Source organism: Ixodes scapularis, unplaced genomic scaffold, assembly GCF_016920785.2.
Source record: "Ixodes scapularis isolate PalLabHiFi unplaced genomic scaffold, ASM1692078v2 PGA_scaffold0__279_contigs__length_252992795, whole genome shotgun sequence".
Taxonomy (NCBI): domain Eukaryota; kingdom Metazoa; phylum Arthropoda; class Arachnida; order Ixodida; family Ixodidae; genus Ixodes; species Ixodes scapularis.
Window position 1 is genome coordinate 223,146,261 of NW_024609835.1, and position 26,311 is coordinate 223,172,571.

Sequence of the window (26,311 nt, forward strand, 5' to 3'; positions counted from 1 at the left end):
TGTAACCCCACAATCAGAAATATTGAACAGAGTTGCCCTTTAATGGTGAGAACGTGTTCTTTTTTTTTATGTTTCGTTGACAGATTTGCTTAAGCACCCCCATTGCCATTTTCTTGGTGTGATGTATACTAGATCAAGATATGGGCATTGGTTTAAAGATATATCTTTTCTAACCTTTTGGTCCAGGTAACATCATGTTCTTAAACTTTCGTGTTTTATCAAAGCCGCTAGCGTGACATTAATCGTGAGTTTAAGCTTTCCGCGTTGAGTAACATAGTTATGCGGGTCCAAATACCGGGGTAAATTCTCTGTGACGGACTTAGTCCCTCGCGAAATTATTTTTGTCAGCGACCAATACCCCTGTAAGAGTTGCAAATATAGTGTCTCTTCAAGCGAGTGAGCTACGGTGTGTCGAAGCCGAAGAACTGTAAAATAAGCCACTCTAGCTAGCATCTCTGGATGTCGATGTACCAGATGGCAATACGATCCAAAGGAATATATAGGACATGGAAGGTCATCAAGATCCACATATAATCAAAATAGGATACAACAGAACCAATCGAATTAAAACGAAGCCTTAGAAAATGATGCCCTTAGTCATCTCAACTGTTCATGATTCAATAACTTACCGCTCATTCACACTGGAAGCAGATCCGCGTTCGCAAAGGGGTTGCGAACGCGGTTGTATAAAGATCCAGTGCAATTGCAAGCGCACTCGATGATCAAGTGCGCGTGCAATTGTACTGGATTTTTATACAACCGCGTTCGCAACCGCTTTGCGAACGCGGATCCGCTTCCAGTGTGAATGAGCGGTTAGAGATGAGTGAGATGCGACGATAAGCTAATTGAGGCTTAGGGATAAAAAGGCTAGGGTAATTACCGGGTGGAAAGTGTGGGATTAGATACGATTCAGAAACATGTCTGAGCAAGCAATTTATTAATAATCGATAGAGATTTCATGCGGTCTACGTTGTTAGTTATTTTTACCCGACATTTATGTTTCAGCGATGTGAGCAATAAGACAGTCATGCTTGCGTGATATTAGATGGAATACACATGAGTGTGTTGATTGCCGCAGCCACTTCGCAGCTTCTGATACATAGACTCTGGTGCGCGGGCGGCGATGGGAGTTCGGTTATTCTCAATCATGTGGCCTTTGTTGCACCTCACTCTGGAGTTGCTTTGGTATCATGACGGCTCAGAACGAGGGCGATTAAGATTGCTCGTCGGCTAAACGGTAGTTTCCTCCTGTCTGTCAGCAGTTGGCTCGCTTCAATCTCACGATAAGTCATAGTGAAATCACTGTGGAAATACATACTCCATATCAGTTGTGAGTATGGCGGATACTCAAGTCAGTGCAAGGAACCGTTGAAGAAGGGGTAAGTCTGCACTTTTGGCTTTACTTTTTAAGAGAGAGAGAGAGAAGCGAGAGAACGCTTGCGAAAGAGGAAATACTAACGCGCATGTCATAGCCAGAGGCCAGACGGTCATGTTTAGTAGGGGGAGGGGAGGAGGTGATAAAAGCTGATACATGGAAAAATTCTGAAAGCGAAGAGGGGTAGTGGTTCGCCAAAGCCGACATCGCGGGGCGGATAGAGCTGCAACATCGAGCTACTGAAGGGAGGCGGTAGAACCGATGAAGAAGGCGGAGTGGGAGATTCTTGGTTGTAGAGTTCAGCGTCGAGAAGCAGGTAGCACAAACGGTATCCGAGTTGTCCAAGTACTGTCACCACGCACACCAGCGTCAAGTAGCATCTTATACCAAGCCAAAGTGCCATCGGTCCTCAAAATCCCTGGTGTAGATTGGAGGGGGAGGGGGGAAATATGATTTTTTGTTGCGGACATATAATAGATTCCCTTCCCTAAGTTGTGGCGGTCGAGCGTATTACATGTTTAAGGGGCCTTCCATAGAACGGTACAAAGAGGTCAGTCTTTGCTTGTTTGTTTGAAACATTCTGGCGGGCTAGTTGGTTACACATAATTAAATTACAAATAGCGCTAGGACGAGGACAGTCGAAGAAGTGAACAGGACAGGCGCTAAGTCACAACTGACGGTTTTATATACAACGCTAAAGAAGAAGGTGAAGGAAGTGTCTGGAGTTGAAAAAAGGTATAGCATTGGCTGTGGTGCCTGTTGGATGTAAAAGGGTAAATAAGCCGTACGAGGCACTGATCGGCGGCCTTTGGACGATCACTCTTTTTTTTTCTATTACTTTTTATCCAATCTTTTTATTCTCAATTTGTCTCCCACGGTCCCCGGTTATTTTCTAAGACTTCAGAATAGTATCGTATAGAGTTCAAAATCATTACCTTTGTTTAATTTTTATTAATTTCGTTTTGGTCTGCTGTGTTTTAATCTTTCTAGTCTAACTATCTTCTTAAAGCGCCCGGTTAGAAAAAGACCTATTTTTTCTTCTTTTTTCAACTCCAGACACTTCCTTCACCTTCTTCTTTAACGTTGTATATAAAACCGTCAGTTGTGAGTTAGCGCCTGTCCTGTCCACTTCTTCGTCTGTCCTCGTCCTAGCGCTGTTTGTAATTTAATTGTTTGTTTGGCTGTTCTAACCACGCAATGATCACGTGGTATACCAAACACAAATATATAAATTAGTTCTAAGGGCAGTTGCTGAATGCCCGGCCCTCAGAATGCATTGGGCTTACACGTTTCCCAGTCTATCATTCGCATACTTAGGTCTGGGCAGGGTTATCACGGCCCTTTAGATCACTCTCTTACCTTAAAAAAACACTTGCGACATACATACAACCTGCCCCCCCCCCCCCCCCCCCGCACAAGCTTTCCCACGTGTGGGCGCGATAGTGATGTGGGTTGTTTTTTCGATATTTTTCCTTTTATTACATATTCAGTTGCAATCCAGCGCTTGTCCTCTCTAGACCTTCCGTGCCTTATTTCTCCTTTTTTATTTTGTGGTGAGGTAAGGCGGGGCAAAATAAGCTAAACACATATTAATCATTGGCCTCTGAGTCGCCCATTGAAAACCAAACGCACTTCGAGGAAAAAGTAATTGACGATATTTTTCGTATTCAGTTAGGTATTGCCGTAAATTCGGTGCAGCGTATTTACCGTTTGGGTCAGAAAAAAAGGGAAACACCCACCTGTAATCATGAAATTATGTGACTCGAAAGAAATATCAGCAATTTTTAAGATCTGTTCAAAACTCAAGGGATCACCTATTTCAATAAGGGATGATTACTCACGTGATTCTATCGCAAAAACGTAAGAGTATTCGAACACCGCCAGAGAGTGAAAACAAAACGAATCCAAGGTGAAACTGGTAAAGGATAAACTGTGGATCGACCATGAACTCTTTTACTGGGACGAAAAGAGAAATATTTTGGCCCCGGTTTCAACGAAAATAGTGGTGCTTCTCTGGTCGCTCCGCTGTTCACTGGTTACTGCATTCCTGACATTGAAGTATATAATGAAGGCATTTTTTCTCGTTTTATTAACCTCGATAATCAAATTTCAGGGCGCTGATAACATGCCTAACACATTTCTGAAACGATACGCCGAATGCTGTACAAGGTTTCTTTTTGTTTTATTCACGCGATCCTTGTCGAATGCAGCTGTTCCCGTTCAGTGCAAAGCTGCAAAGGTCATCTCCCCTAACATATCGGGGGATGCGTTATTACTAAACAACTAGAGGCCTATATCTGCTACCGCCATGTGCTAGCTATGACTTTTGAAAACATTGTGTTTAAGCATATATCTAGTTTTGTGGAAACTGAGAATTACTTCTTTCATCGCCAACATCGTTTTCGGAGCGCTCTTTCAACGATTCCGCAGCTGGCTGAAACGACGCATGACATTGGAAAACGTTCTAGACCGAGAAGGACAAGTTGTTATCATATTCATCGATAACTCGAAAGCGTTTGACCGGTTTTCTTAACCTAAACTGTGGTTAAAATTTGCACATATTTTAAATAACTCAAAGATTACTTCCGGGTTTGAAGATTACTCAATGGCTTGTCGATTTTTGTTTTGTTTTTCTAGATAGAGTCAGTTCTAAGCGGGCTGACCTGTTGGGACCACTTTTATTTCTTATCTTCATTAATGACGTTGAGAGTTTCGGTGGTGGTGACATGAGATTTTATGCTGATGTCTGTATATTGTTTCAAGAAGTGAAAACCGTTAACGATCAACAGTTACTTAACCGCTGTCTTGAATGACTGTCCGAGTGAATCTCAGCCTGTCTAAGCACTCAATATTAAGCACAATGTATACAGATTACCTTTTTCTAGAAAAAGCTTCGCCACTTAGTCTTTCTTACCATGTTAAAGGAACTGTGCAACAATTTTAACGTTTAATAAATTTGCATCTTCTACTTTTGACATTGTTTATTTTGTCACAAAGGACAGAAAACACATCTCCTTCCTTCGAAATGTTGCGATTCTGCCACGTAATCGCGAGGAAAAAATTATAATATTTCCTGACCTGCAGCCGCGAGTGGCGGCGATGAGAAGCAGGCAGCATGACGTCAATCGGGGACTTGTAAAAATATAGGAAGTTGTGCAAATACCTAATCAATAAGATGTAATTTTTCTATAAATCTTGTCGTTCCAAGATAAATATAAATGCGTCGAAAACCTAGTATCATCGATAAAACTTTGCTTATACGGAGTTTTAGTGGCCTTATCTATACGGGGTCAACAAAACCGGCAGTTGCCGCGCTACCGGGCAAGCATGTGGTCACGTGGTCGCGAGCGGGTGAGTTCTCGCTGCTCACTGAGGGCTCTAGGGAGAGCTTCACCGGAACCCTGCGCGTCCCCCATTGACGTCACAGCGCACGTGACTCGGAAGATGGTGAAGGAGTTGAGAGGTGCCGAAAACCTTAATCTCTGTCAATTTTTAAAATTATAACTAGGACATGCAGGCAAAAGCGGTTCCTTGTTCCTTACTTCAGAGAGGTCGAGACACCAACTCCCAAATTATTTAAGCAAAGCACTAAAATTGTTGCACAGCTCCTTTAATAATAATTCTCTGGAAATGGGCGATGCGTCTACAAGTACATATGAGTTTTTTTTGTTTTTTTTTGGCTGATTTAAAGTGGAATGTACACGTCGACTGTGTTGTTTAGAAGGCTTACGGCAAACGTTGCTACTTGAAGCGTAATTTCGAGCACTGGTCTTTCGATATAAAGCTTACTGTATACAAAACTCTGGAGTAATCGGTCCTAGAATATGCCTCTCAAGTTTGGCATCCGCACACAGCACACATTATTAAAGAAGGTGCGGGGGTTTGCATTGCGCTTCCTATACAACCTATAAAAACAAACAAATATGTCGCTTCCCTTTACGGAATCGCTCAATTTCTTTTACCAACTAAACGTTGTAAGTTAAGATTAAAATGTTATACTTTATGTTAAACGATGATTTTATCATAAACATTACACAACATTAAACTCCTCAAAATTTTCGTGCCACGAGAAATATTTATAATATGGTTCTTTTTTATTTTCGTGTCTAAATAACCCTTTTATATTTTCATTTTTTCCACGTACCATCGAGGAATGAAATATGCTTTCTGAAGCACGTAATTTTGACATCACCTGGTTTATTTGTAAACCCTTTGTAAAGTTGTTCTTGAATATAATTTTTGTTACATTTCCGCGTATATTTCTAATGAGAATTCTTGGTGTCTTTCTGGTTTCTTTTTTATAACTTCTTGTGCGAATAGCCTTTTAATCCCTCCCGCCACAACTCCCAAAAAGAGGTTAGCAGTATGTGTAAATAAATCAATAGATAAATAAATTAATAGAAATTTGCAAATTCAGGTTTCTTTTCTTATCTTTTTTACGAATCGATAAAAAATATAATGAAAACCTTATTTGGCTTCTTGGCACTGCGGTCACTTAAAATAACTAGAGTCGAGTTCCTGGAACTACAAAATATTCATTATAATAAAAAGGTCACAAATATCTCGTCTTACACCGACCACCAGCACAAAGCGATGAAGCTAGTGGGGCAAAATGAGAAACCCCGTTAGAAATAAATGAGAGGTGAATACTTGCACTCGAAACATTTGAAATATACTCCGTGGAGTGAGCCACCTCACCGCTGGTACAGTGGCTCACTTACCCGGCGCCTTTCAATCTCCACTTGCAGCGGGCCCTAGTTGCTCACGTCCAGTCGACACTCAAGAGCCTCGAACGACGAAGACCATCGGGACCTCTACTTAGCGCCGGACGGGGCATCCCTTTGACAATAGTTTTAACACAGACACACACGCCTGCGAAGTCTTCGTGAACCCACATTTTTGCACGCCGTACACTGGATCCACAAAAAACGGAATCTGTTTGCTCCATACTAGTTTTGCTCATCAGGCATTGCCAGACACATTTGGTGCTTGTCGCGCTGTTTTCACAATGCTTCTGCTTCACCGGCTTATTAGGTAAACAAATAGTCTGCAGATGATCTCCTTCCACCCCGAACGATCTTCTTCCTCGCTTTCATTTGATTCATAGTAAGGGGTAACTATCATCTGCTCATCATTGTACGTGAGCCCAGGAGGGACTTCTCCCTGTTTGGGATTTTTGTATTTTTTGTTCTGAAGGAACTTGTTTTCAATCCCAACTCTCTTTTATAAATAAGTTTCCACATTCGTTGAATTTTCTGGCACGCTTTTGGGGTACATCCTTTGATTACCGAAGTATTTTGTTGCGGCGGGAATGCCGCTGCGGATGCGCACTTTCTCGAGCTTTCTTCGTGTTAAGTTTGTACCATTAAGCCTTGGCTGTTGCTTTTTGCGTCCCGACTATCCTAGGCGATAAGAAGAAAGCTACAACTAAACAAACAACATTTAACCCGCGAAATAGTTTTCTGACCCTGTTGAAGGCAATATTGTGGCGTCTTGCCCCATAAATTGTCTCGCATTAAAAAAATTATTGTATTAACAATAAGAACCCAGAGTAATACAATTATATTCTGAGTAAGCTAACGAAGCAGACAACTAAGATAAGGGCTTAGCCTGGTACAGTTGAATTTCCAAACTCAGGTGCATACCTCTAGTAAAATGCAAGTGCAGAATTTAACACCATTTTGACGGTTGTACAGCCACGAACGATAAGTGCACATTTCTTCTTGTCGGCACGTTTACACCAAATGTATCAGATATTCTGTGAAATGAAGCGGACAAGTCACGCTTCACTACGCAACGCAGCAGAGGCTGGTTGCACTGTTTCTTCACGGGGCGCGGTGCCATCGGGGCCGAGAAGCGCTCCGGTTGCAAACCGAAACTTAAAAACCCGTTGAATTTGTGAGGTTTCTCAGAAAGCCGTGAAATGCTGCGCGTGCCTTCTATCGTTCAGCAATTTGTTGATTTAGTGCTTTTCGATGCTTCTGAGCAATTTTCCAATGTAAACTGTGCCCTTAAACACAATATTTAAAAAGTTAATTATGCAAAAACAATTAACAACTGAATTATCCCCAACATTAATGATATTTCTAAATGGGCCCCTGGCACACGACCAAAACGACACAAGCTTTTTTTTTTTTTTTGCGATGCCTAGTTTTTGCAATATCAAATTTTTCCACTTTTCGTGAAACCACCCTGTGAATATATATATATACAGGGGTGTCTTTTTGTTACTCTTTCACATTTGTTAAAAAAAAGCCGTGAAAGCTACATTTATGTTGTTTGTACAGGTGAGTTAAACGGCCAGGGAGACATAGTACAAGAAGATAGTGAAACTATCAGTAAGCTAATTAAGTAAATTTTGTTAATTAACTTTCTAATTAGTGCAAACAGACACATAGTTCCAATTACAAACTTGCTAAGCATCATCAAAAACCACTAAATCAACTTTTTTTAAAAAGATATAACTCCGGGGCAGCATTTTACGGCGTTTTGTAAAAACGCTTTATTTGGACGCGTTTCTAGATTTCGGTTTCTTATCGGGGCGCATCTTTGCGCCCGCGGTCCTGCCCCCCGGTGGTCGCGGCGCAAAGCCACCTCCTTACCTCCTCGTAGAATGGGGGAAAGCAGGGAGCACGTGTGTTGCGAGTTTCAGCCACTGGGCAGCAGGACCACGGGATCGTAGATACGCTCCGATAAGAAACCGAAATCTAGAAACGCATCCAAATGGAGCGTTTTCACAGAACGCCGTAAAATGCCTGCCCCGGCTTTATTTTCCTCTAAAAAGAGTTCATTTACTGGTTTTCGACGATGCTCAACAAGTTTCTAATTGGAACTATATGTGTATTTGCACTAATTAGAAAGTTAATTAACAAAGTTTACTTAATTAGCCGAATGATAGTTGCGATATCTCCCTATACTCTGCCCCCCTGGGCGTGTAACTCATTTGCAAAAGCCGCATAACTGTAGCTTTCACGATTTTTTTTAATCAAATCTGAAAGAATAGAAAAAAAAAACATGTATATACATAGTGCTATATATAAATTATCTGCTGATTTCGGTACGTCATTATACAGTGTGGCGTCCAGAACCATTGGAGTCAGATGCACCAAACCGAAATTTCTCGAAGCCGCTAGTCGACTCGAGCCTTCCATATGCATTGTGCGAGGATCAAACTTAGTTCTTAGAGAGCTACATGAAATGCTTGATAGGGGGTCATCAAAATCGCTCCCATGGCATTTTCGGATGACGCAGGAATGTAAAGACAAAAATGTAGAAATTGAAAGGGAATACTCCATTTTGAACTGCAGCGTTGTCCACCCTGATGAACTGAGTCCTCAGCAGGTCCAAGCGTTTTTTATAGCGCTTGTAAATTGATTATGAGACTCCTGGCTACCACCTCGGAGAACGCTAAGCCCATTCTTCTAGAAGAAAGGGATTTGATTTTACGACATTTTTTTAGTAGGAGGATATCGTCGGCAACAGAAAAGCATTTGCGTCTGGCGATACTTACTGGTTCCACTGAAGCCATCCTGCTTGCAGAGTTACTTTCTATTGCTGGAAGCGTTTTCGCGAGACTACGGAATCTTTCTGTACCGGTTGTGTTCCGGGATCCCAGTTCGCTCTCGGCGTATCGTACCGGTAGTGCCGGTAGTGCCGGTAAGATGCCTGACAGAAGACCCTGTTATGGTAACAACAACCATTCTACAATAATCTCCCAAGAAAAAAAAAAAAATCGCCGACCGTGGCGTTGCCCAACCAGGCTGCACGTGGAAGCCTCACCCTTTTATTTTCGAGCGAGTCCTCGTGCTGACCTTTGCTTTCGGGAGTTAGCTGAATTTCTCTAGTGTTACGACATTTGTAGTGTTACTGTTATGGAGGGTGCACTGTAGTTGTTACGAAGTGCGGCAACTTCTCGAGGGATTTACTGCAATGAGAAGTCACAATTATTGTTCACAGAGCGGAGACCGAGGCTGATGCAGCGTCAGCGTCTTACGTCAGCGTCGGTGGATGCCTCTGCTGCAGGGAGAATGCCACTTGACTTTGAAGCCGTCGCCTATGAAGAGCTCGGAGAAACGCCACAGCTGAGGAGGGACACAGTTTTGGAATTGCGAAAGCTCATCCATGGTAAATTGAGGAAACGAATGCCACAAAGAATGCACCTGTGAAACATCGACATTATGTTGGATCTGCTTACGAGGATACATAAGCCACATGAAGTACTAAATTAAATTTAAGTCAGTTCAAGGTGTTCATTTATAAATGACTGACTGGTTTTAATAAGGCGGCCACCAGGTGTGAGTAACTAACTCAACAACTAAAGTAAACGTCTCTAAATACAGTGTATATATCACAGTTGTACCAAAACTTAAGATATATTTCTCACGACGAGCTTGATGTCAAACTGAAATATGATTATGCAAGTTTAAGTTGTTATAGTTAGAATGCCTTAAAGTGATGGAAGGTCTAATATTAGTGGTTGTCCTGTTAAGAAAAGGCCAAGCTGGCGTGCTCTTTTCTAGTTCAAGCTTTTTCTAATATTGTTTCCGGATGGGACTCTTATGCGTCATCACTCATGGCGATAAAACATGAAACAAAAACTGCCTAACCTAAAATGCAGAATTACTACGCTTAATTATGCAAGAGCATTCTTTGAGTTGATGAAGTCGTATGGAATAAAGACCTGAGAGACGAGGAAAATATGGGGACCGTCTGCCTTGCAGATTAAGCGTACTTTTACGTCGCCTTTTAGGGTGGTGCAAATAGCAGCTCGCTCGAGCTGGAAGTCGAAAAAGTGCGATGTTTTTCTCCTTCGAAAATCGCCACAGACAACAGCAGTCTGAGGTTGCTTCAGACAGCTTTCGATGGCATTTATAAAATTTGTCAATAGCGTTTAGAAAGTTCTCGCACCAAAGGATTGTACCAGTGAACCGCTATGTCCATTTCATTTGGCAGCTCAGTCGGACCTCAGGTGTCCGTCTGATGACGCCTTCCTGGTTAAGTTCCTGCGTGCCCGGAAACACTGCGTGGGGGAAGCATTCGGCACGATCCAGAAGTACTTCCGCGTTCGAGAACTACACCAAGACATCTTCCAGGATTTGTTGCCATCTAAGGTTATGTTCGACGCAATAGTTCGCCAAAGCAAAGTGCTTACGCTGCTCGAAGAACGAGATCATCTGGGAAGGCTAGTAGGTGTCCTCAAGTCGGGTGAGTCCCATAGATGTATATGCAATACAGTTTTGAAAGGAACGAGCACACGGACATCAAACGCATTTACATAGAACATAAGAAATGGATTGCCGCCTAGATATCATACAACCACGGATGGAACCATAGTCTCGTATAAGCACGAATTATCTAGAAATCTCTGCGGACAGTCATATATCCTATGCTCCTTTATTATTTTGCGTATTAAAGTCTGAAACTTGCTTTGGTGGAGCCTGTCGATTCCAGTTAATTTCAATTTTATGCCTTAAGGGCCCCAGTGGGGCATTAGTATTAAATAAGGGGGTAATATACGAACACATGAGACACTTTAATACAAAAGTAGAGAACAACTTATCAAACGCTGTTCGCCTTCAATTATTATTTGCAACATTCTAGTAGGAAAACACATGTAGTGTGAGCTCTGTTGAAAGTAAGGGACGATAAATTATTGTCACAACAAATTCCGGTATTGCATTTTACCTATTTATTCACGAAATGAGGGGTGCAGTTTTACAAGTGTTAGTTCTGGCAAAAGGAAATTCAAGCTTATGACAATGGTCACGTCGAAGGGAGATATATCATTTCATTTTATTTATTTACCTAACGGGCGTCTTTTGGGGACGCATTACATGAGAGGGTGGACGGTAAACACATTCGTTAAGTAGAACAATATGACCAAACTAGTTCTTTAATCATAGGCGCTATATACCCAAGAGACACAACCAGACCGACATTTATACAATTATAATTTTCAACTTTGGTCTAATCACACAATAGAGTCTATAGTGTGACGAGATATTTTCTAACAGAGACCACCTTGAATTTAAAGAAATTCGCGACAGTCTATGACATAGATGCTCGGAAATTTCGTTCAATTCAACGTGGTTTGTGTTAGAAAATATATCGTCTGGTAAGTCATTCGAATCTGTAATGGAAGATATGAAGGGAATAAACAGGAAAGATTTTATATATGACCGGAATTGCTGTACTTCCCATGGTTCGAGGAGAAATTTAATCTACGCAATGTCAAAATATGTTTTTGAAGTCTGAGGTACTATAGTTTTTTACGTCATGAAAAAAAAAAACATATCCGATTAAATGTGCGCTTGGTAGATATTGCAGAAGGGTTTGGATTTGGGCTAGTTGGTTGAACATGTTTAGGGGTTAAAAGCGCTAAAAACGACGGATGAGTAGGAGAGGCACACACCACAGAGCGCTACTTGCAACCTGAACCGTGTTGGTTGGGAAACCAAATTCTATTGATCCTAGTATAAGGGGATTTTAGAACGGATGCCATGTTTCATAAGCTCTGAGGGTAAACTGGTGAGTGAAATAAGTCTGTAGTTCGATACATTTTATTTGTGTCCTGTCAGAAGGTACGTCAGCAGAGTTCAGACTTGTTGGAAAAGAGCGCTGAATAGTTTTGATGCTAGGTGCTCTGACAGCTTTAGAAGTTTGGCCGATATACCGCCATATCCAGTGGTGCTGTTTGAAGACGAGTCATTGGATCCCTTCGGAACTAAATAAATTAGGAGGCATACATATTTTCTGATAAGACGGAAAGTAGGAGAGGAGTGGAAAGATTTCACGCGTAAAGACGCTGGAAAAGAATGAATTTAATGAATTGGCAGCCTAATCACCACAAAGCATTTCACATTGATCGTTTAAAAATATATTTATAGTCTGTTCGGATATACTATTTTCCAGAACCTCTTGGGGTTCATTGAAAAGTTTATGTAAGGTGACAGAAAAAAAAGTATAATTTCACTTTTTTTTTACTTCGCATTTGCACAGGAGCGATATGATGACCAAGCAGCCAAGTAGTCAGCTCCATTCGCGTATAAGTATACTCTTTTCTTAATTCAACATACGCTTAAAATTATTGGAAAACCAGGGAGATACACAGTCAGATGTTCCAGCAGTGTTTGGCACAAATGTGTGAGGTAAGTCTACAAACGTGTTTTTAATAAGGAGCTAGCTTTGACTTGCGGATCTCTCGCTATGGGATGACATGTAATATATTTAGAAGTTCATTATTGCCGACGTTATCCCATCGATACTGGCACGCGACAACACGAACATTTCTGCAGGAATATTTGTGGGGCGGTTAGGTTTCTTTGACGTTTGAACATGAATCAGAGTGTGGTCACTTTACTTATCATACTAGTGACAAACGTCACACATTCTGGATCAGAGGTGAGGAATAAATCCGGTATAGCAGTATGACGGGTTGCTGTGGTAATCATCTGGTAAATAACAAATACACTAATTGAAGAAAGGAACTCAATACGCCGGGGAGAATTTGCACAGTCGGGACGGGGCGTTAGTGTCGACCAGTTTATTTCGGAATAGGTAGCATCGCCAACAAAAAAGCAATGATCATTGTGAAAATTTCTGGTTACAGTTCCAATGCGTGATACAAAGAAATATTGAATTATGCGCGATGGATATGTTGCGGGAGGTAACAAACACCGACTAAGACAAAGCGAAAAAAACAACTTGATACGAATTCATAGCACTTCAATATCGGATAAGCATGCAATTGGAAACCGTGATACAGCTCTTTTGGTCGCAATGATCACACCAAAGCACCTAGCCAGGTTTCTTTCTTTTTAAATACTATTTTATGATCGATTTAAATGAGTTGGTCATTTGTTATATCAGGAGTTTGCCAGATTTCTGGCCAGTAATATCGTCAGGCTTGCTAGAGGAAGTGATGTTTTCAAGTTCATCTTGTTAAGATGAAGAACTTCGAATGTTTGCAGCAAATAAAAGAAAGATTAGCACGAACAGTGCGATTCGGGGACTTGTGGTTTACAATGTGTAAGTCATTCTGCGCACTGCAATCCCGGCGCGTGCGAAGTAAAACAACGGAATCACAATCTGGGTCATAAATATACGACTGTGTATCGACATGTGCCTGTTAAAATTAACTTTGTATTTCGTTCCGCTTTCTCTAAATTGTTCTTCAAATTTCTAGAACTTCTGCTGCGCAAGGTGGACCTTATCAGAAAAATCTTCAAAGATTCGATTTCGGGGTGTTACATTTTTTATCTTGAAATGATTCCGAAAAAATTTTGATTTTGGAAACGAAAAAATTTCACGATTATGGGTCGATTTGTTTTCGATTGTTTTCGACCCAAACCATGAGTCCTTTCAATTTCTCCCCAGACAATTCGCATTTTTTCTTGTGCAAAGCCAGTAACAATGCTTTTGGTAATCCCACTTCCCGTTTTCCAGTTCTTCCAGTCCTTTTAATATTAAATTGTTTCGCCTCATTCTGTTCGCCATGTCGTCAACAACACTGCTCATTTCAGTCAGATGATCACAAAAAGATATCGAGCAGGACTTGATTCTGTTCACTGTTGATTCTATGGTACTTCAGTTATTCTGAATTTTAGAAATTTCATGTACTTGGACTTCAAAATTACAGACCCGGGCTCCGAGGGCAGCGATGCCGCTGTTGACTTGATCTAACTTTAAAGAATTTTCTTGCTGATGTTGGTTGGATGCTGCAATCAGGGCCTTCACCGCTTGCTGCTGCTTATAAATGTTTTCTGTGGGTGTAGGGTCTGAGTTTGCCTCAATGTCTCGGCGGAAGCCAAAACCGTGAATATCGCTATAGCTGCCGTGAACAGTTTCACAAACTAGAACATAGTTTTGACAGGCAGATGTAGTATCCTTGTATGTTGAGTCGAAGCCGCTTTCTTCTTAGGTACAAAATAGCCGATGCGAGCTCTGAAAGTAGCTATGTCGACACCCAGCACAACGAAAAAGAGCTAATGCAGGGTTGCACTGTGGGGACTCACAGTCACTTCAAAAAAGAGAAGGAAATCGAGCATCGGAGCCTTTACGCTCACCTGTAACGATATTGACGATATGAGCGCTACAGTGAAGGGCGTGAATCCCGCGGTGTTCCTTGCGACGCCTTCTTCTTTAATTATTTGTGTTTGGTCGTGGTGATGAGGTTGACACGTAGCTTGGTCACGGGGTTCGTCGCCTTGATGAGTCAAGCCGGTAGAGGCGCTGTCATCTTTGGGAAGGGTCCGTGAATCCCCTGATTAGCTGGTGACAGGTCCGTGAATCCCCTGATTAGCTGGTGAGAAAGAGCCCAGGATCAGTCCAAGGTCTGTAAAACAAATCATGAAAAAAAGATTGCCTGCCTATAGCGTGCGTGTCCTTAAAAGGGCGTTATGAGATTGAGTGTTTCAATATTGAAATGCTTGAGATTGAATAGTCGTATAGAATAAAGCAAGTTCCGCGGTTTTTAATTGACTCTAACATGTCGGAGAGATAAGTCTGATGGTGGCTCCAGATGGTAGAGGCATATTTAAGTTTGTATTTAACGAGAATTCAGTACGACATCTGTTTGACGTATGTCGAAGTTTGATAAAAATGGCCTCTTATGATTACTAAGGTTTCATTTGTGCTTGGAGCGACGTATTCAATGAGATTTCCAGGTCTGAACTTAAATGAACACCACAATATTATTAATTAGAAGAAACGTTAGTTAGTGAAAGAATAGCAAGTTGACAAGCGTAAGTCGGTTGATTACGCGATTTAGAAAAAAAAAACATATTTTGATTTAAGGTGATTAATAGACATGAGCCACTTCGCACGCCACATCTCAATCAAACATAGGTGGCCTTGCAAAGCGTTAAAATTAGCCTCATTGTTAATAGCACCATAAATAAGAACATTGCCGGCAAACAAATGAACACTGCTTATAGACCGACACGCTGTTTACAAACAATCCGGCGTTTGCCCACACCAGGTGTGGGCACTGCGCGTGCGCAGAAACCGAATTCGCGTGAAGGGAAGCGTCTGCGCATGCGCAGTGCCGTCGACAGCGCCACCGCAGCTGCGTGACGTCAGGGCTGCGTGTTGGTCTATAAGTTGGCTACCAATATCATTAATCTAAATAAAGAAGGGCCACGGGCCCAGCGCGGTTCCCTGGGGTACTCCTGGAATAACTTATAAAGAATAAGAAGTATAGCCTTACCAAATCTCACAGTCTGGATTCTTGTTGTAAGAAAGTTGTTTATCCAAATATTTAGTTCATTAATTAGCACATAATTAGTGTTCATTGCTTTTGTTGATATAAATTGCTTGAACGAGTTTGACGAAGAAATGAAGGAATTGACCGAAGTCTTCCAAGCTGTCTTGAAGCAATATGAACTCCATCACCACGCTCAAAAAAGGGTTTTCCTCCAGTATTTGCTGCCCACAGTTCCCATATTTCAAGCTAATTCATTTCAGCTGCTCTACTTTCATGCATCACTAACATGTGTTGAACGAAAAAGTTTAAATCTCTTTCGGCCATTCTGTGCTGAAGCACAATAAAAATCACTGTACAATGCCGCTCGTTAAACATATTCAGCTAGTGGAACTTTTTAGCTTTATGAACCCATTGAAACCTTACAATCCCTAAGAAAAAGTTTGTTACCAATAATCAACTATTGGTATCAACTTTTATGTTGCTCAAATGCTAGCACCGAAATCATTTAAATGCCAACAGCGCACGGACCACAGCCAGATTATTTTTTATTCGTAAAGAGGAGTTCACTTAATTCCCAGACCGAGGACAGGTTTTGCAATTGATCTTCCAGGCGCCTGGAATCCCGAGGTGTGCAGTTTGAACGAGGTCTTCAGGACCGGTGTTGTGGTCGGCGAATATTGCCTACTGGACGAAAGAACTCAGATCGCAGGCGTTGTAGGCATTGTGGACCTTAAGGGGCTCGGTTTCGAGCACGTTCGCCCCTACACACCCTCCGTGATCAAGACGTCAATTCAGCTTTGTCAGGTACAGTGTTTCGTTTCCTTTACAGATGTCTTCAAACTCAGTATCTGTACCCAAAAGAGTCGTACATGAAAGCATCAACATAAAAATCCAGCACAATTAAACTAGCCCGGGAAATGTAATAGAAGTCATGATTGCAGAAAATATATTTCTTCGAACGTGTGATTACTTTCATTAGCCACTCAACGGTTCGTTCGCACTATTGAAGAGTGGATACAACCGTCGCGCCCCTAGCAGCTCAGTTGAGGACTAAACCCAAAAAGACAACAACAAAACATTTTTTTTGTGTGTGTGTTCCTGACGCAGTTGCTCGAGTGACTTAACTGAATGCCGCCTCGGTGTTTAGATGGGGCTCGTGTATAGTCATGGAGGAGAACAAGCAGAATGCTGACGCAGCACTCCTTCCCAAACTGCGCCCAGTAATCGAGGCCGGTATAAACATAGAGGATCCAGTTCACAGGCATTGTGTTCGGTGAACACCGAGCGGCTCCTTTAATTTTATGTCCTCGCCGATAACTTGCTTTGTTTTACAGGACTGCTACCCAATGCGCTTGAAAGCAATATACATCGTAAACAATCCTCCCATATTCGAGGTCATCTACTCCATTGCAAAGCTGTTCTTGAAACAGAAGCTCGTGGACAGGGTAAGAAGAAATGTGTGATTCCGGGGCCTTGAAAAAGAGCAGGCTCTGCTCGAAACACCGAATAAAGCCTCTGCTGCTACTCACAATTTTTTTTCTATATATGGACATTGGCAGGATTAGCTAACAAGACCCTTCAACGAAAAGCAGTTCTTTCCATGCTCGAGTAAACCGTTCTGGCATTTAAAATTAGCGCAGCGTTCGACAAAACGCCACATATCGCCCACATAACAGATCTCAAACGCGGTTCGCAGCTCCAACCACCTGATTTGGGAACCACTTTTTTTTTCTTTGTGTTTGTACTTTTGCGAAAACTCGGCGGCAGTACCTGCAGAAGCGCACGGTATGCACACGATTCGTTTTTTATTGAAGTTTTTCTTTTCTTTTTGATGGTGCTACCACCCTTGGAGTCTATAATAGGTACCCAAATGAAGACTGTGCAAATATTTGTAGCCATGGCTGCCAATCTCTCCACTGTTTTAATTTAGTTTATTTGCTCTGTCTATATCCCATTTGAACAGTCCTTGGAGATTTGCTTACTTTTATTGTCTAAAATAAATCATGGACCACTTAGTTATGCAAGCCATCTATTATCTTACCGCGCGCCAGCTGTTGAGAAGAAGATAATATATTCTTTCGACGACGCTAATCTCCTCAAATCATTGCCTAATATTGCAGTCAAAAAAGGACAGTCGTAAGTCTTGAGTTGGGGAGGACTGTCGAAGGATCGGTCCTCGTGTATGTTATTGCAGGTTTTTCGAATAGGCCTCGATGGCTTCTCTGGACGTCCACTTACGTACATCTTAAACGCAAGGTGTGGCGAATATTGAGGTACTGAGCACCTTATCATCCATCCGCAGATAAGAAATAAAAAGATAAGAACGCCGGAAAATTAATCATGAAGCAAGACGCGTGAATGTAATAGGCCAAGGCCTGCGTAGCGACAGCGGCGACTTCGGCGTACTTTTTAATTATGTATACATGAGCAGTGTGACAACGGCTTTACGGTCCAATGTATGTATACTAATAGGTGGAACGTAGTGTTTCAGTTTTTCCAATAGACCTCGACGGCGTTTCTGGGCGCGAGTGTGAGATATGTGTCTTGATCATGCGTTTTTTTACAGATTCACTTTATCGGACGTGACTACGAGAAGCTTCATGAGCTCATTCCCCGTGAACGACTGCCCGAAGAGTATGGTGGCACCCTGAACAGTTACGACTTCGACGCATTCGAAAGGGGCTTACGGAGCATGGAGGAGTTTTTTGTGGAGCTCAGCGATTACGGCTACCGGGAGCAGGAAGCATAAATACGTCGGCTGGATCCGGACGAAGCAGGATTATACCAGACGGGCACCTAAAAGGACCTTTACGCGAAAAGTCTTTAGGATTTTAAAATTACCTTTACATTCTGTCGTACCAGACTGTGCAAGTAAATGTCATTTAGACGATGTTGACAGCGATTGAAGCCTCGTAGCTCGGTTCAAACGCACAAATCGTGTTCACTCTCAAAAAATAATATTTTGGCGATATAAATCTTTTTTGTTTTTGTATTTCTTAAGCAAACAATATATTAAGAGAGACAAAATGACAAGTTCAGTCCAGTGATTACAACAAAGTCCATTTTAAACCCAAGTAAAGTGTTTTCCTTTTTTTTTTTGGCAATTAGCGGTGACCCTGAGCGTCCCGCGCTCACTCAGTTCTAGTCCTCGTTGCTCGGAGCTCCTGTTCCTTTCCGTGCTTCTGCTACGCTTTTGCCCTGCCCTGTTCGGTTGGGCGTCGTGCTCGTGCTAGAGTTTCATCGCAAGCGTCGGAGCTCATTCAGCCAATCCTTCCAAAGTCGTATCAGCGCCCAGGTCGCCTCAATGCTCCAATGAAAGCGCGGCGACCCCTTCCTAATCGTGGACGCTGCTCGGTAGTTCGACATATCGCACCATGCGAGAGTGAGATACAGAAATATATATGCATAAAAAAACAATAAATATATACAGCACGGCTAGTAATATAAGTAGAGAAATTAAAGCTAGATAAGAATGGTTGTAAGGAAAATCGAGAAGAGGAAAACCGAAGTGCCGAAGCGGACGACGCGAGCAGGCCGAGCAGGCGACGACGAGGCCATAGCTGGAGCCGTGAGTACAGAAAAGTATTAGTCGATCGAGGTTTGTGCACAATATACGTGAAACACGCTCTTTTTTAATAATAAAAGCGCAAACGCATTGATTTTAGATATCGGTTCGATCTTTTATTTCAATTCGCTTCTCTAGTGTAGACCGCAGCCTTTAGCAGCCCTAAAGGAGTTGCGGGAACTCAGGTTCACGAAAAGGACCTTTACGCTAAATGCCATTTGAGTTTCCGTGTGGTACTGCCTAAATGAGATTTACACTAAAGGTCCTTTGGCGTAAAGGTCCTTTTAGGTGCCCGTCTGACAGGGGTATTAGTTAGTTTGTTTTAGGAGAATGCATGGACAATTGACGTTTGCTGAATTCGGATGAGTGTGTGGTTGTTGATGAATTCGAAATTGATGTAATTACTTCAATCCCACCATGCGAAGTGAATAAAATGAAGCTACGTTAAACGTGGAGTAACTGTCATGCTGATATGCGCCAAGGAAACAATCACTATCAACTCCTGGAATAACGAAACTGGGATTCATTTATGGTTTCTTGCGGATATTATTTCCGGCTCTCAAACCCTTAGGCGTGAGAACGACGCAAGACCTTCGCTTTTTCGGTTCTTACCTTCTGTAGGATATGAAATACGGGTTTTGAAGCATTTCCCTGTTTAGTGACTGAATTTGACTTTGCGGCGGTAGGATCACCTCGCATATGAATGTGTAGTTTTGAGGCTGACAGGGGTCAGGTGGGAATTATGAGACAGCATGAAAAGTAGCTTCGGCAATTTGGACCTGCATGGGCAATCCCTCCTGGCAGTGGCGCACAGACCGACGAGGGGGGGGGGGGGATGCCTAAATCAACCCCCCCCCCCCCCCCAAGAGCTTTCCCTTTTCTTGTCACCGCTGACGGTTGGTAGGGCCGATAAAAGAAAAAAAAAAACATTTCTGCCTGACGAGTCGGAACCTTTCCGATATTCAGTCTGCCCACTTTCCTTGCTATCATCATAGGAGTACTGGACATTTCTGTGAACATACTATACTTCATTATGGCTAGTAAGCATGAATTCGTAGCCCTTTGTTCTGCAGCACTGAAAGCGAGCGTAGAAGAAACTGATCATAGGTGCAAAGTAGAAACATATGATCCCATATGTCAATCGTGGTGAACATAAAGCACAGGGTCAATTCATTGTAGGCAAATTTAAGCTCCCTCAAGTCAGAAAAATAACGGAAATCCTTTTTTTCTACGCTAAAATTTTTCTTCTTTATTTTTGCGACATCATCACATGGCGAAATGAGACATCAAGGCGTTTATCACGACTGAAAAACAGTTGGAACAAAAAGTGAGCAAAATTTGCTCACATATTATCCGCCCCATGTTGTCGAAATAAAAACCGCAGTAGCCCAACAATCATTTGTCGTGTACTACAGGCGAAGTTTAAAAATGTAGTTTGTTTTTATGTTTTTCACTAAGTAAACTTATCCTTCCATAATATTACAAAAAAAAAAAAATACGGACGACTTTTGTACTTCTGCTTCTTGTATATTTTAAGTGCTTCATTTTTATTCGATTAATGTTTATCTAATGCAGTGAATGCAGGGTCTCTAACTTCTTTGGCTAATTGGTCCTACTGGGGATCGATCGCTGTCTCGGGGGCCGGAAAATAAATAAGGAAATGCAAAATAGCAAAAAAAAAAAGAGACGTTTACATTTATCTGTAATGCCGAATTAGAGCGCAGCTCTTGAGGAGGAGGAGAGGAGGGTACGGAGGGGAGGGTCACGTGTGACGTCACGACTGCAAAAGTTTCTCGCTAAATCTGGCGGGAACTTTTCCGCTAAATTTAGCGGGAAAATCTTACATTCGTGACGTCACACGTGATGTCACGTATAAAGTCACTAGGGTTAAGCTTTCCCGCTAAATGTAGCGGAGAAACTTTCCCGCAAAATTTAGCGGGAAAAGTTCCCGCTAAATTTAGCGAAAAAATTTGCCGCCAAATTTAGCATTAAAATGCTGCCCTTGTGACGTCACACGTGATGTCACGTGTGACGCCATTATAGAAAACGTCCCATAATGTAACGGGCTGTTACGCCGACGGCGACGGCGACGCCGCTCAAGCCGCAAACGGGTGCCTAAGAGCTGCGCTCTTAAACTAAATCTATACACGAACTTAGCTCTTAGCGAGTTCGTTTCACAGCACTCGTGCCCACGCGTGCCCACTCGCAGCGTGGAACGGGTTCGTTTCGGCCGGCACACCACGAGTGGTTGCACTCTCCGAGTTCGTTTCAGCGCTGGCACCCCACGCGTGCTTGCACTCGCTGCACCGAGAAAATCGGGAGTGCGCCCAAATGCAATCCCGTCATGCCTCGCACCGGCGGGGCCGGTGAGGAGCGGGAGCAGACGACGAGGGTTCGTCTGCTACGATGTGTCGCAGAACCAAAAGGAAAAAAAAAAAAGATTTTCTGACAGAAATCGCGTCCCGCGGGCAACGAAATCAAACGCGAGCTTGAATTGTGAGCGTCTGCTATTTCACGAAGGAAGCAATTGACAACCCGTGATTTATTTGCAGGTTTTAAATCGCTCTGTTGCCGTACAAACACTGAAATGTACCAGGGTGTAAAGAAATGCTCAGAACAAACGCAACAGCGGCCCCCGAGATGTCTATCACCATCCGTGTGTGGGTGAAAAATTTAACATTTGTCGACAAAACTCTCCCAGCAGAAACCTCCGACTGCCCAATAAGCATCAGAGAAAGCTAAAGATGGTGACTTTACCCTAGGATTGGGCAACATTATCATGTTTAACATTTACCTACGTCAGCTAACTTGCCCCGTCGTATTTTGTTCGAGAAAGCTATCGTTCTCGACGCCCTCACCAAGGCTAATATCTAATCCACCTTTAGTGACGATCCAAATCGAAAGTCCCAATTTTGCTGGATATTCCAACAGGCTAGTTTTGAGCCGTACCCTTTCAGTGGTTCCCGCATAAGACCATGCTCAAACGGATCAAGCTTCTGCTCTGACAGCATCATCAGTTTTCTTCAGTGTAAACGGTTATAATAATTGAAAGATCGCAACCAACTGCTTTGTAGGCAGCTGGTTGCGGAAATTTACACCGTCTGTAACTATCACTCCGGCAGCCGAGCTGCTTGAAGTCATCGCAACTATAAACTACAGGTTGCAGCGACCAATGTTTGTAGATAAACGTTGGTAGCGACTGAATTCTCGCAGTCCCACGCATCACTCCGAACAGAAAGGCGCTTGTTTCGGTTTGAAGTCGGTACCTTTTCTACAACATAGATGGCGGCAGCATCAGTCTTCTGCACTCGGTGCATTTGGCGAGTTCGTTTGAGTCCAGTTTTCCGTGCAACACTCTGTGAGTGCAATGCATTCTGGGAGGGAACTCGAACGGTGCCAGTGCGTGTGAAACGAACTCGCTATCTGTTAACGCCGTGGTGGTGGCGCGTCGGGTGCACTTCCAGTCTGGGGTTGTGGGCGGGAAAAGTGTCTAGTTAAGGTTTTCCGCTAAAAGGCACTCGACGTTTTAAAATATTTCCTAAAACGTGCCCCCCCCTTTCCCTCTTTTAATATACAGGGTTGTTTTCACCAAAACAAAATAAACAATGCACCAAACCGCTTATTCTCTGGCCAAATGTAACGCTAGAGGTCGGAACCAGACGCCAAAGTTTCAGAACTAACCGTCAATTGGTTCGAAAGTAATAACTGATATTCTAAAAAAATTAATGGGACAATGGGGCAAGTTCTTAGTAACGCGTTATTGCGTCCTATGTATTCGAGGACTGTTCATTCTTTAAACTTCAATATTCAACCGTCATTTTCATACAGGAAAATTTAAGAAACTCGCTCTAACTTTTCAATAACATAACGGTTAGTCCTGAAACATTAGTGGAAAGCTCGTGCAACATTAGTGGTGGGGCACTAGTGCTACAAACCACTAGTGCTAAGTTAGGGAGGAAAATTAGCGTTTTGGCTGTGTGCAGTTAAGCATAGAGGTAAAACAACCATGTAAAGTTTTGGTGGACCTTGAAATGCTGTTGAGATTAAGATACCGAAGGTGCGGATATGTTGAGGTTGGTCTTCTAGGTGCCCATGGGAGTACCGACGTGTGTAACTTGAATGAAGTCTTCAAGGTCGCTGTTGTGAGAGGTGAATGCTGCCTGCTGGACGAGACAGCTGAGATCACAGGCGCTGTGGGTATTGTGGACCTGTAAGTGCTCAGTGTTACTTCTCTCCATGACAGCGCCTTCTTGATCTGGATGGTCGTTCAGCTTCTTCAGGAATTTGCGCCGAGAACCATGCTAGGTGGCGCCATTGAGTAGCACATGAATGTCACGTGATACCCGGAATGTGAGAATGTCCGTTTTGTGCAACGCGCGCGCCGTAGCGGTGCTGCGTGATTCCTTGCTTTCGGACGCGGCGCGGTGGGAAGCCCGCTGACAATAGTCGAGCCAATTGGTTGCTAAAGCTTGCCTGTATCCTGTGAGCACACGACTTTCTGAGGGCGGACTTTATCCTGAGAGCACACGACACAGGATACAGGCAAGCTTTAGCAACCAATTGGCTCGACTATTGTCAGCGCGCTTCCCTGATTCGGTCTTGAGGAGTGTGGCGGAAACCATCCTGCAAAGAGTGAAGGGACACGCTGCTGGAAAAACGATGCAGTCAACACTGAGGAATGTGAGGCCTGAAACGGTACCATACGTGCACAAACTCTCGCATAACCTCAAGAAGGTTGCGAACAGACATGGGGTGCCGATTGTGTTTACAGCTCCGACAATACTCGGCCAACTCTGCCCCTGCATTGCTGGAGAAAGCAGACAGAAGCGAGGATGCAGCACAAACCATGCCAGGCCGTTTGTTGGCTGCAAAACAGAGGTCGTCTATTAAATCCCGCTCACGTGTGGGAAGACATACGTGGGGCAAACGGGAAGGTGTGCCAACGACCGTCTCAGGTAGCATGCTCAAACTTTAAAAACTAATGACGGGGCGCATTTGCCTGCACACTGCAAAAACTCTAAGTGTGAGCCACGTGTTTCTGATACTAATTTTGGGCGGAAGTAAGGGACAAAAAGCACGTGAGCTGTTGGAAGCCTTTATCAAAAAGAAAGGCGACCTATGTCTGAGCGATACCTCGATAAGTTTGTATAATGCTGAGAAACGCTTCCTTGATAAGTTTGTGTGACGAGCGTGAGATAGTGACACGACGCATGCGTAGACGCATTGAAGTTGACGATATACCTGTATGTTTTCTAAAGGTTTCCTCAATACAGTTGTAAGTTGCGCTCGTGTTTGTTTCTCTCTCTTGTGTACGTCTTTTTTGCGCAAAACCATGTATCCAAACGTTCATGAACTCGCCCAACAACAAACTATTTTAAAGTATTGCCTTTCTTATGGTGCAGTGGCTGCGGTGTCATGTTGTGATCGAAAAAAAAAAAACTAACCTATGCCTACCGATAGATTAACCTATGCCTACCGATAAAAAATAACCTACGCCTACCGATAGACGCCATCGTGATTTTTGTTTTCGTGCCATAAAAGGTGCATTACTTAACGTTTATGCTCAATACTACGAGTGTTCACTATCCTTGACGGTTTATGGCCAGCAAGACAAAACGTCATATACCGTCCCATAATACCAGCTGTGATCTTGTGGTTTGTTGTGTTTTATTGACAGTAGTTCTAACTGGACCACAAAAGTACTTTCTTCCCTCGCAGGTCAGACATAAAGAAATCCCAAATCTCCTCTCTTTTTAATTATATTGTCATTACGGTAATCTCATAATATCTACATCTCGTACACTGTCTCAGATGTCTCAAATGGCGCAGTGCCCACACCAACTGTGGACCCCGCGCTTAGGCAGAAACCAGATTCCCTTGCGGCGAAGCATATGCCCAAGCAGCACATATTTTGGCCAAGCAATGGCCGATGGCTGGGGATGATCTTGTGGCCAGTGGCCAAAGAGCGGCCCCATTGATTCGCCGATGCTTGGCCGATGCCTGATGGCCAGTGGCCATTGGCCAATAGCCAGAGGAAAGCCAGTCATCGGCCAACCTCTGGCCACTGTGTGGTTACTGGCCAAAGGACCATTGCCAGACAGTGGTCAATGCTTGGCCAACTCTGGGCTGCTATGGATCTGCGCATGCGCAGTGCCGACAGCAGCGCCACCGCAATGGCATGACCTCAGGGAGTTGCCCTGGTGGAATGAATCAGACAGCGTCAAAACCGCGCCACCATTGAGTTCTTCGTGTTTCTGTACGTGTTGTACATCGCTGCACCAATCATAAATAGGAATGCCCCAGTGACATGCGCTTGTGACACTGCTTGATTCGTCCCATTACCTCGTAGGGTCGGTTGCGTCTGGACTTAAGCTGACACAAAGTATAGAGACCTTGAAGAACGATAGGCGCAGGGCACGGTTCCAGACTATAACGTCGCACAAGAGCGCATGTACTAAGCAAAGTGATCATGTCTAGCCTCCCCCGTGGATGATGCATCACTGAATTGCAATAACTGTCCCGGACAAGCTACGAGATGCGACAAATGGTCGATCCATTTAATGTTTCTCTTTTTATTAAAAAAAAACAAAAAACTTTAGCGTCACGAGGGCATTGGTGAGACGAGACATGAAAAATACAACTAAGAAACAACAATGGGACATTCAAATGAGGCAAATAGTTAGCCGTTAATAAAATAATAAAATGCTGGCCTTTTTAAGGCAGTTTGAAAGCGGCGCCATCAGATAAAGTTGTAACAGACGCTGGAAGGTGCGTTCAAGAACGCTTACTTCGGGGTATAGACCCGTACCTCTCAAGTTTTGAGCAGCGCCCCTTGCGAGCAAAATATAATAGTTCAGGTCCGGTTTCCGTTTTTTCGTCGAGTTTCAGATGCGAGGAGCGTTGAGAGACGCTACTATGCGGCCATGGACAACATTAGATAGTCGCGTCTTAAAGACGCTAGTGGAAGCTGCTATTTTGTGGTCGCGTCACACGGATGCTACAGCGCTCCCTAAGCAAGAGAAACAGGCCTATGAACGAACTGTGAAAAGTTGCAGTTTTACGCGATGGTATGCCCATCTGGTTTTGATAATCGAAACGCGAAGATATAAAGAAGTTTAAGGGCGGTATTAGTAGCTTTTTTTTTTTTTTTCCACCTAAGCGAGAATTA

The 26,311-nt window shown here is 43.1% G+C and overlaps 1 protein-coding gene across 1 annotated transcript in view; it reads left to right on the forward strand.

Annotated features, from left to right (window-relative positions):
- LOC8027331 (alpha-tocopherol transfer protein-like) overlaps positions 1–19,592 on the forward strand; it is a 45,464-nt gene extending 25,872 nt beyond the window's left edge. Inside the window, exons 2-6 of the mRNA XM_042290889.1 lie at positions 9,332–9,499; positions 10,328–10,579; positions 16,189–16,382; positions 16,913–17,023; positions 18,145–19,592. Of these exons, the coding sequence (XP_042146823.1) occupies positions 9,349–9,499; positions 10,328–10,579; positions 16,189–16,382; positions 16,913–17,023; positions 18,145–18,327 (891 nt within the window). The 5' untranslated portion in view covers positions 9,332–9,348 and the 3' untranslated portion in view covers positions 18,328–19,592. The remainder of the gene's footprint in view (positions 1–9,331; positions 9,500–10,327; positions 10,580–16,188; positions 16,383–16,912; positions 17,024–18,144) is intronic.
- Positions 19,593–26,311: the final 6,719 nt, after the last annotated feature.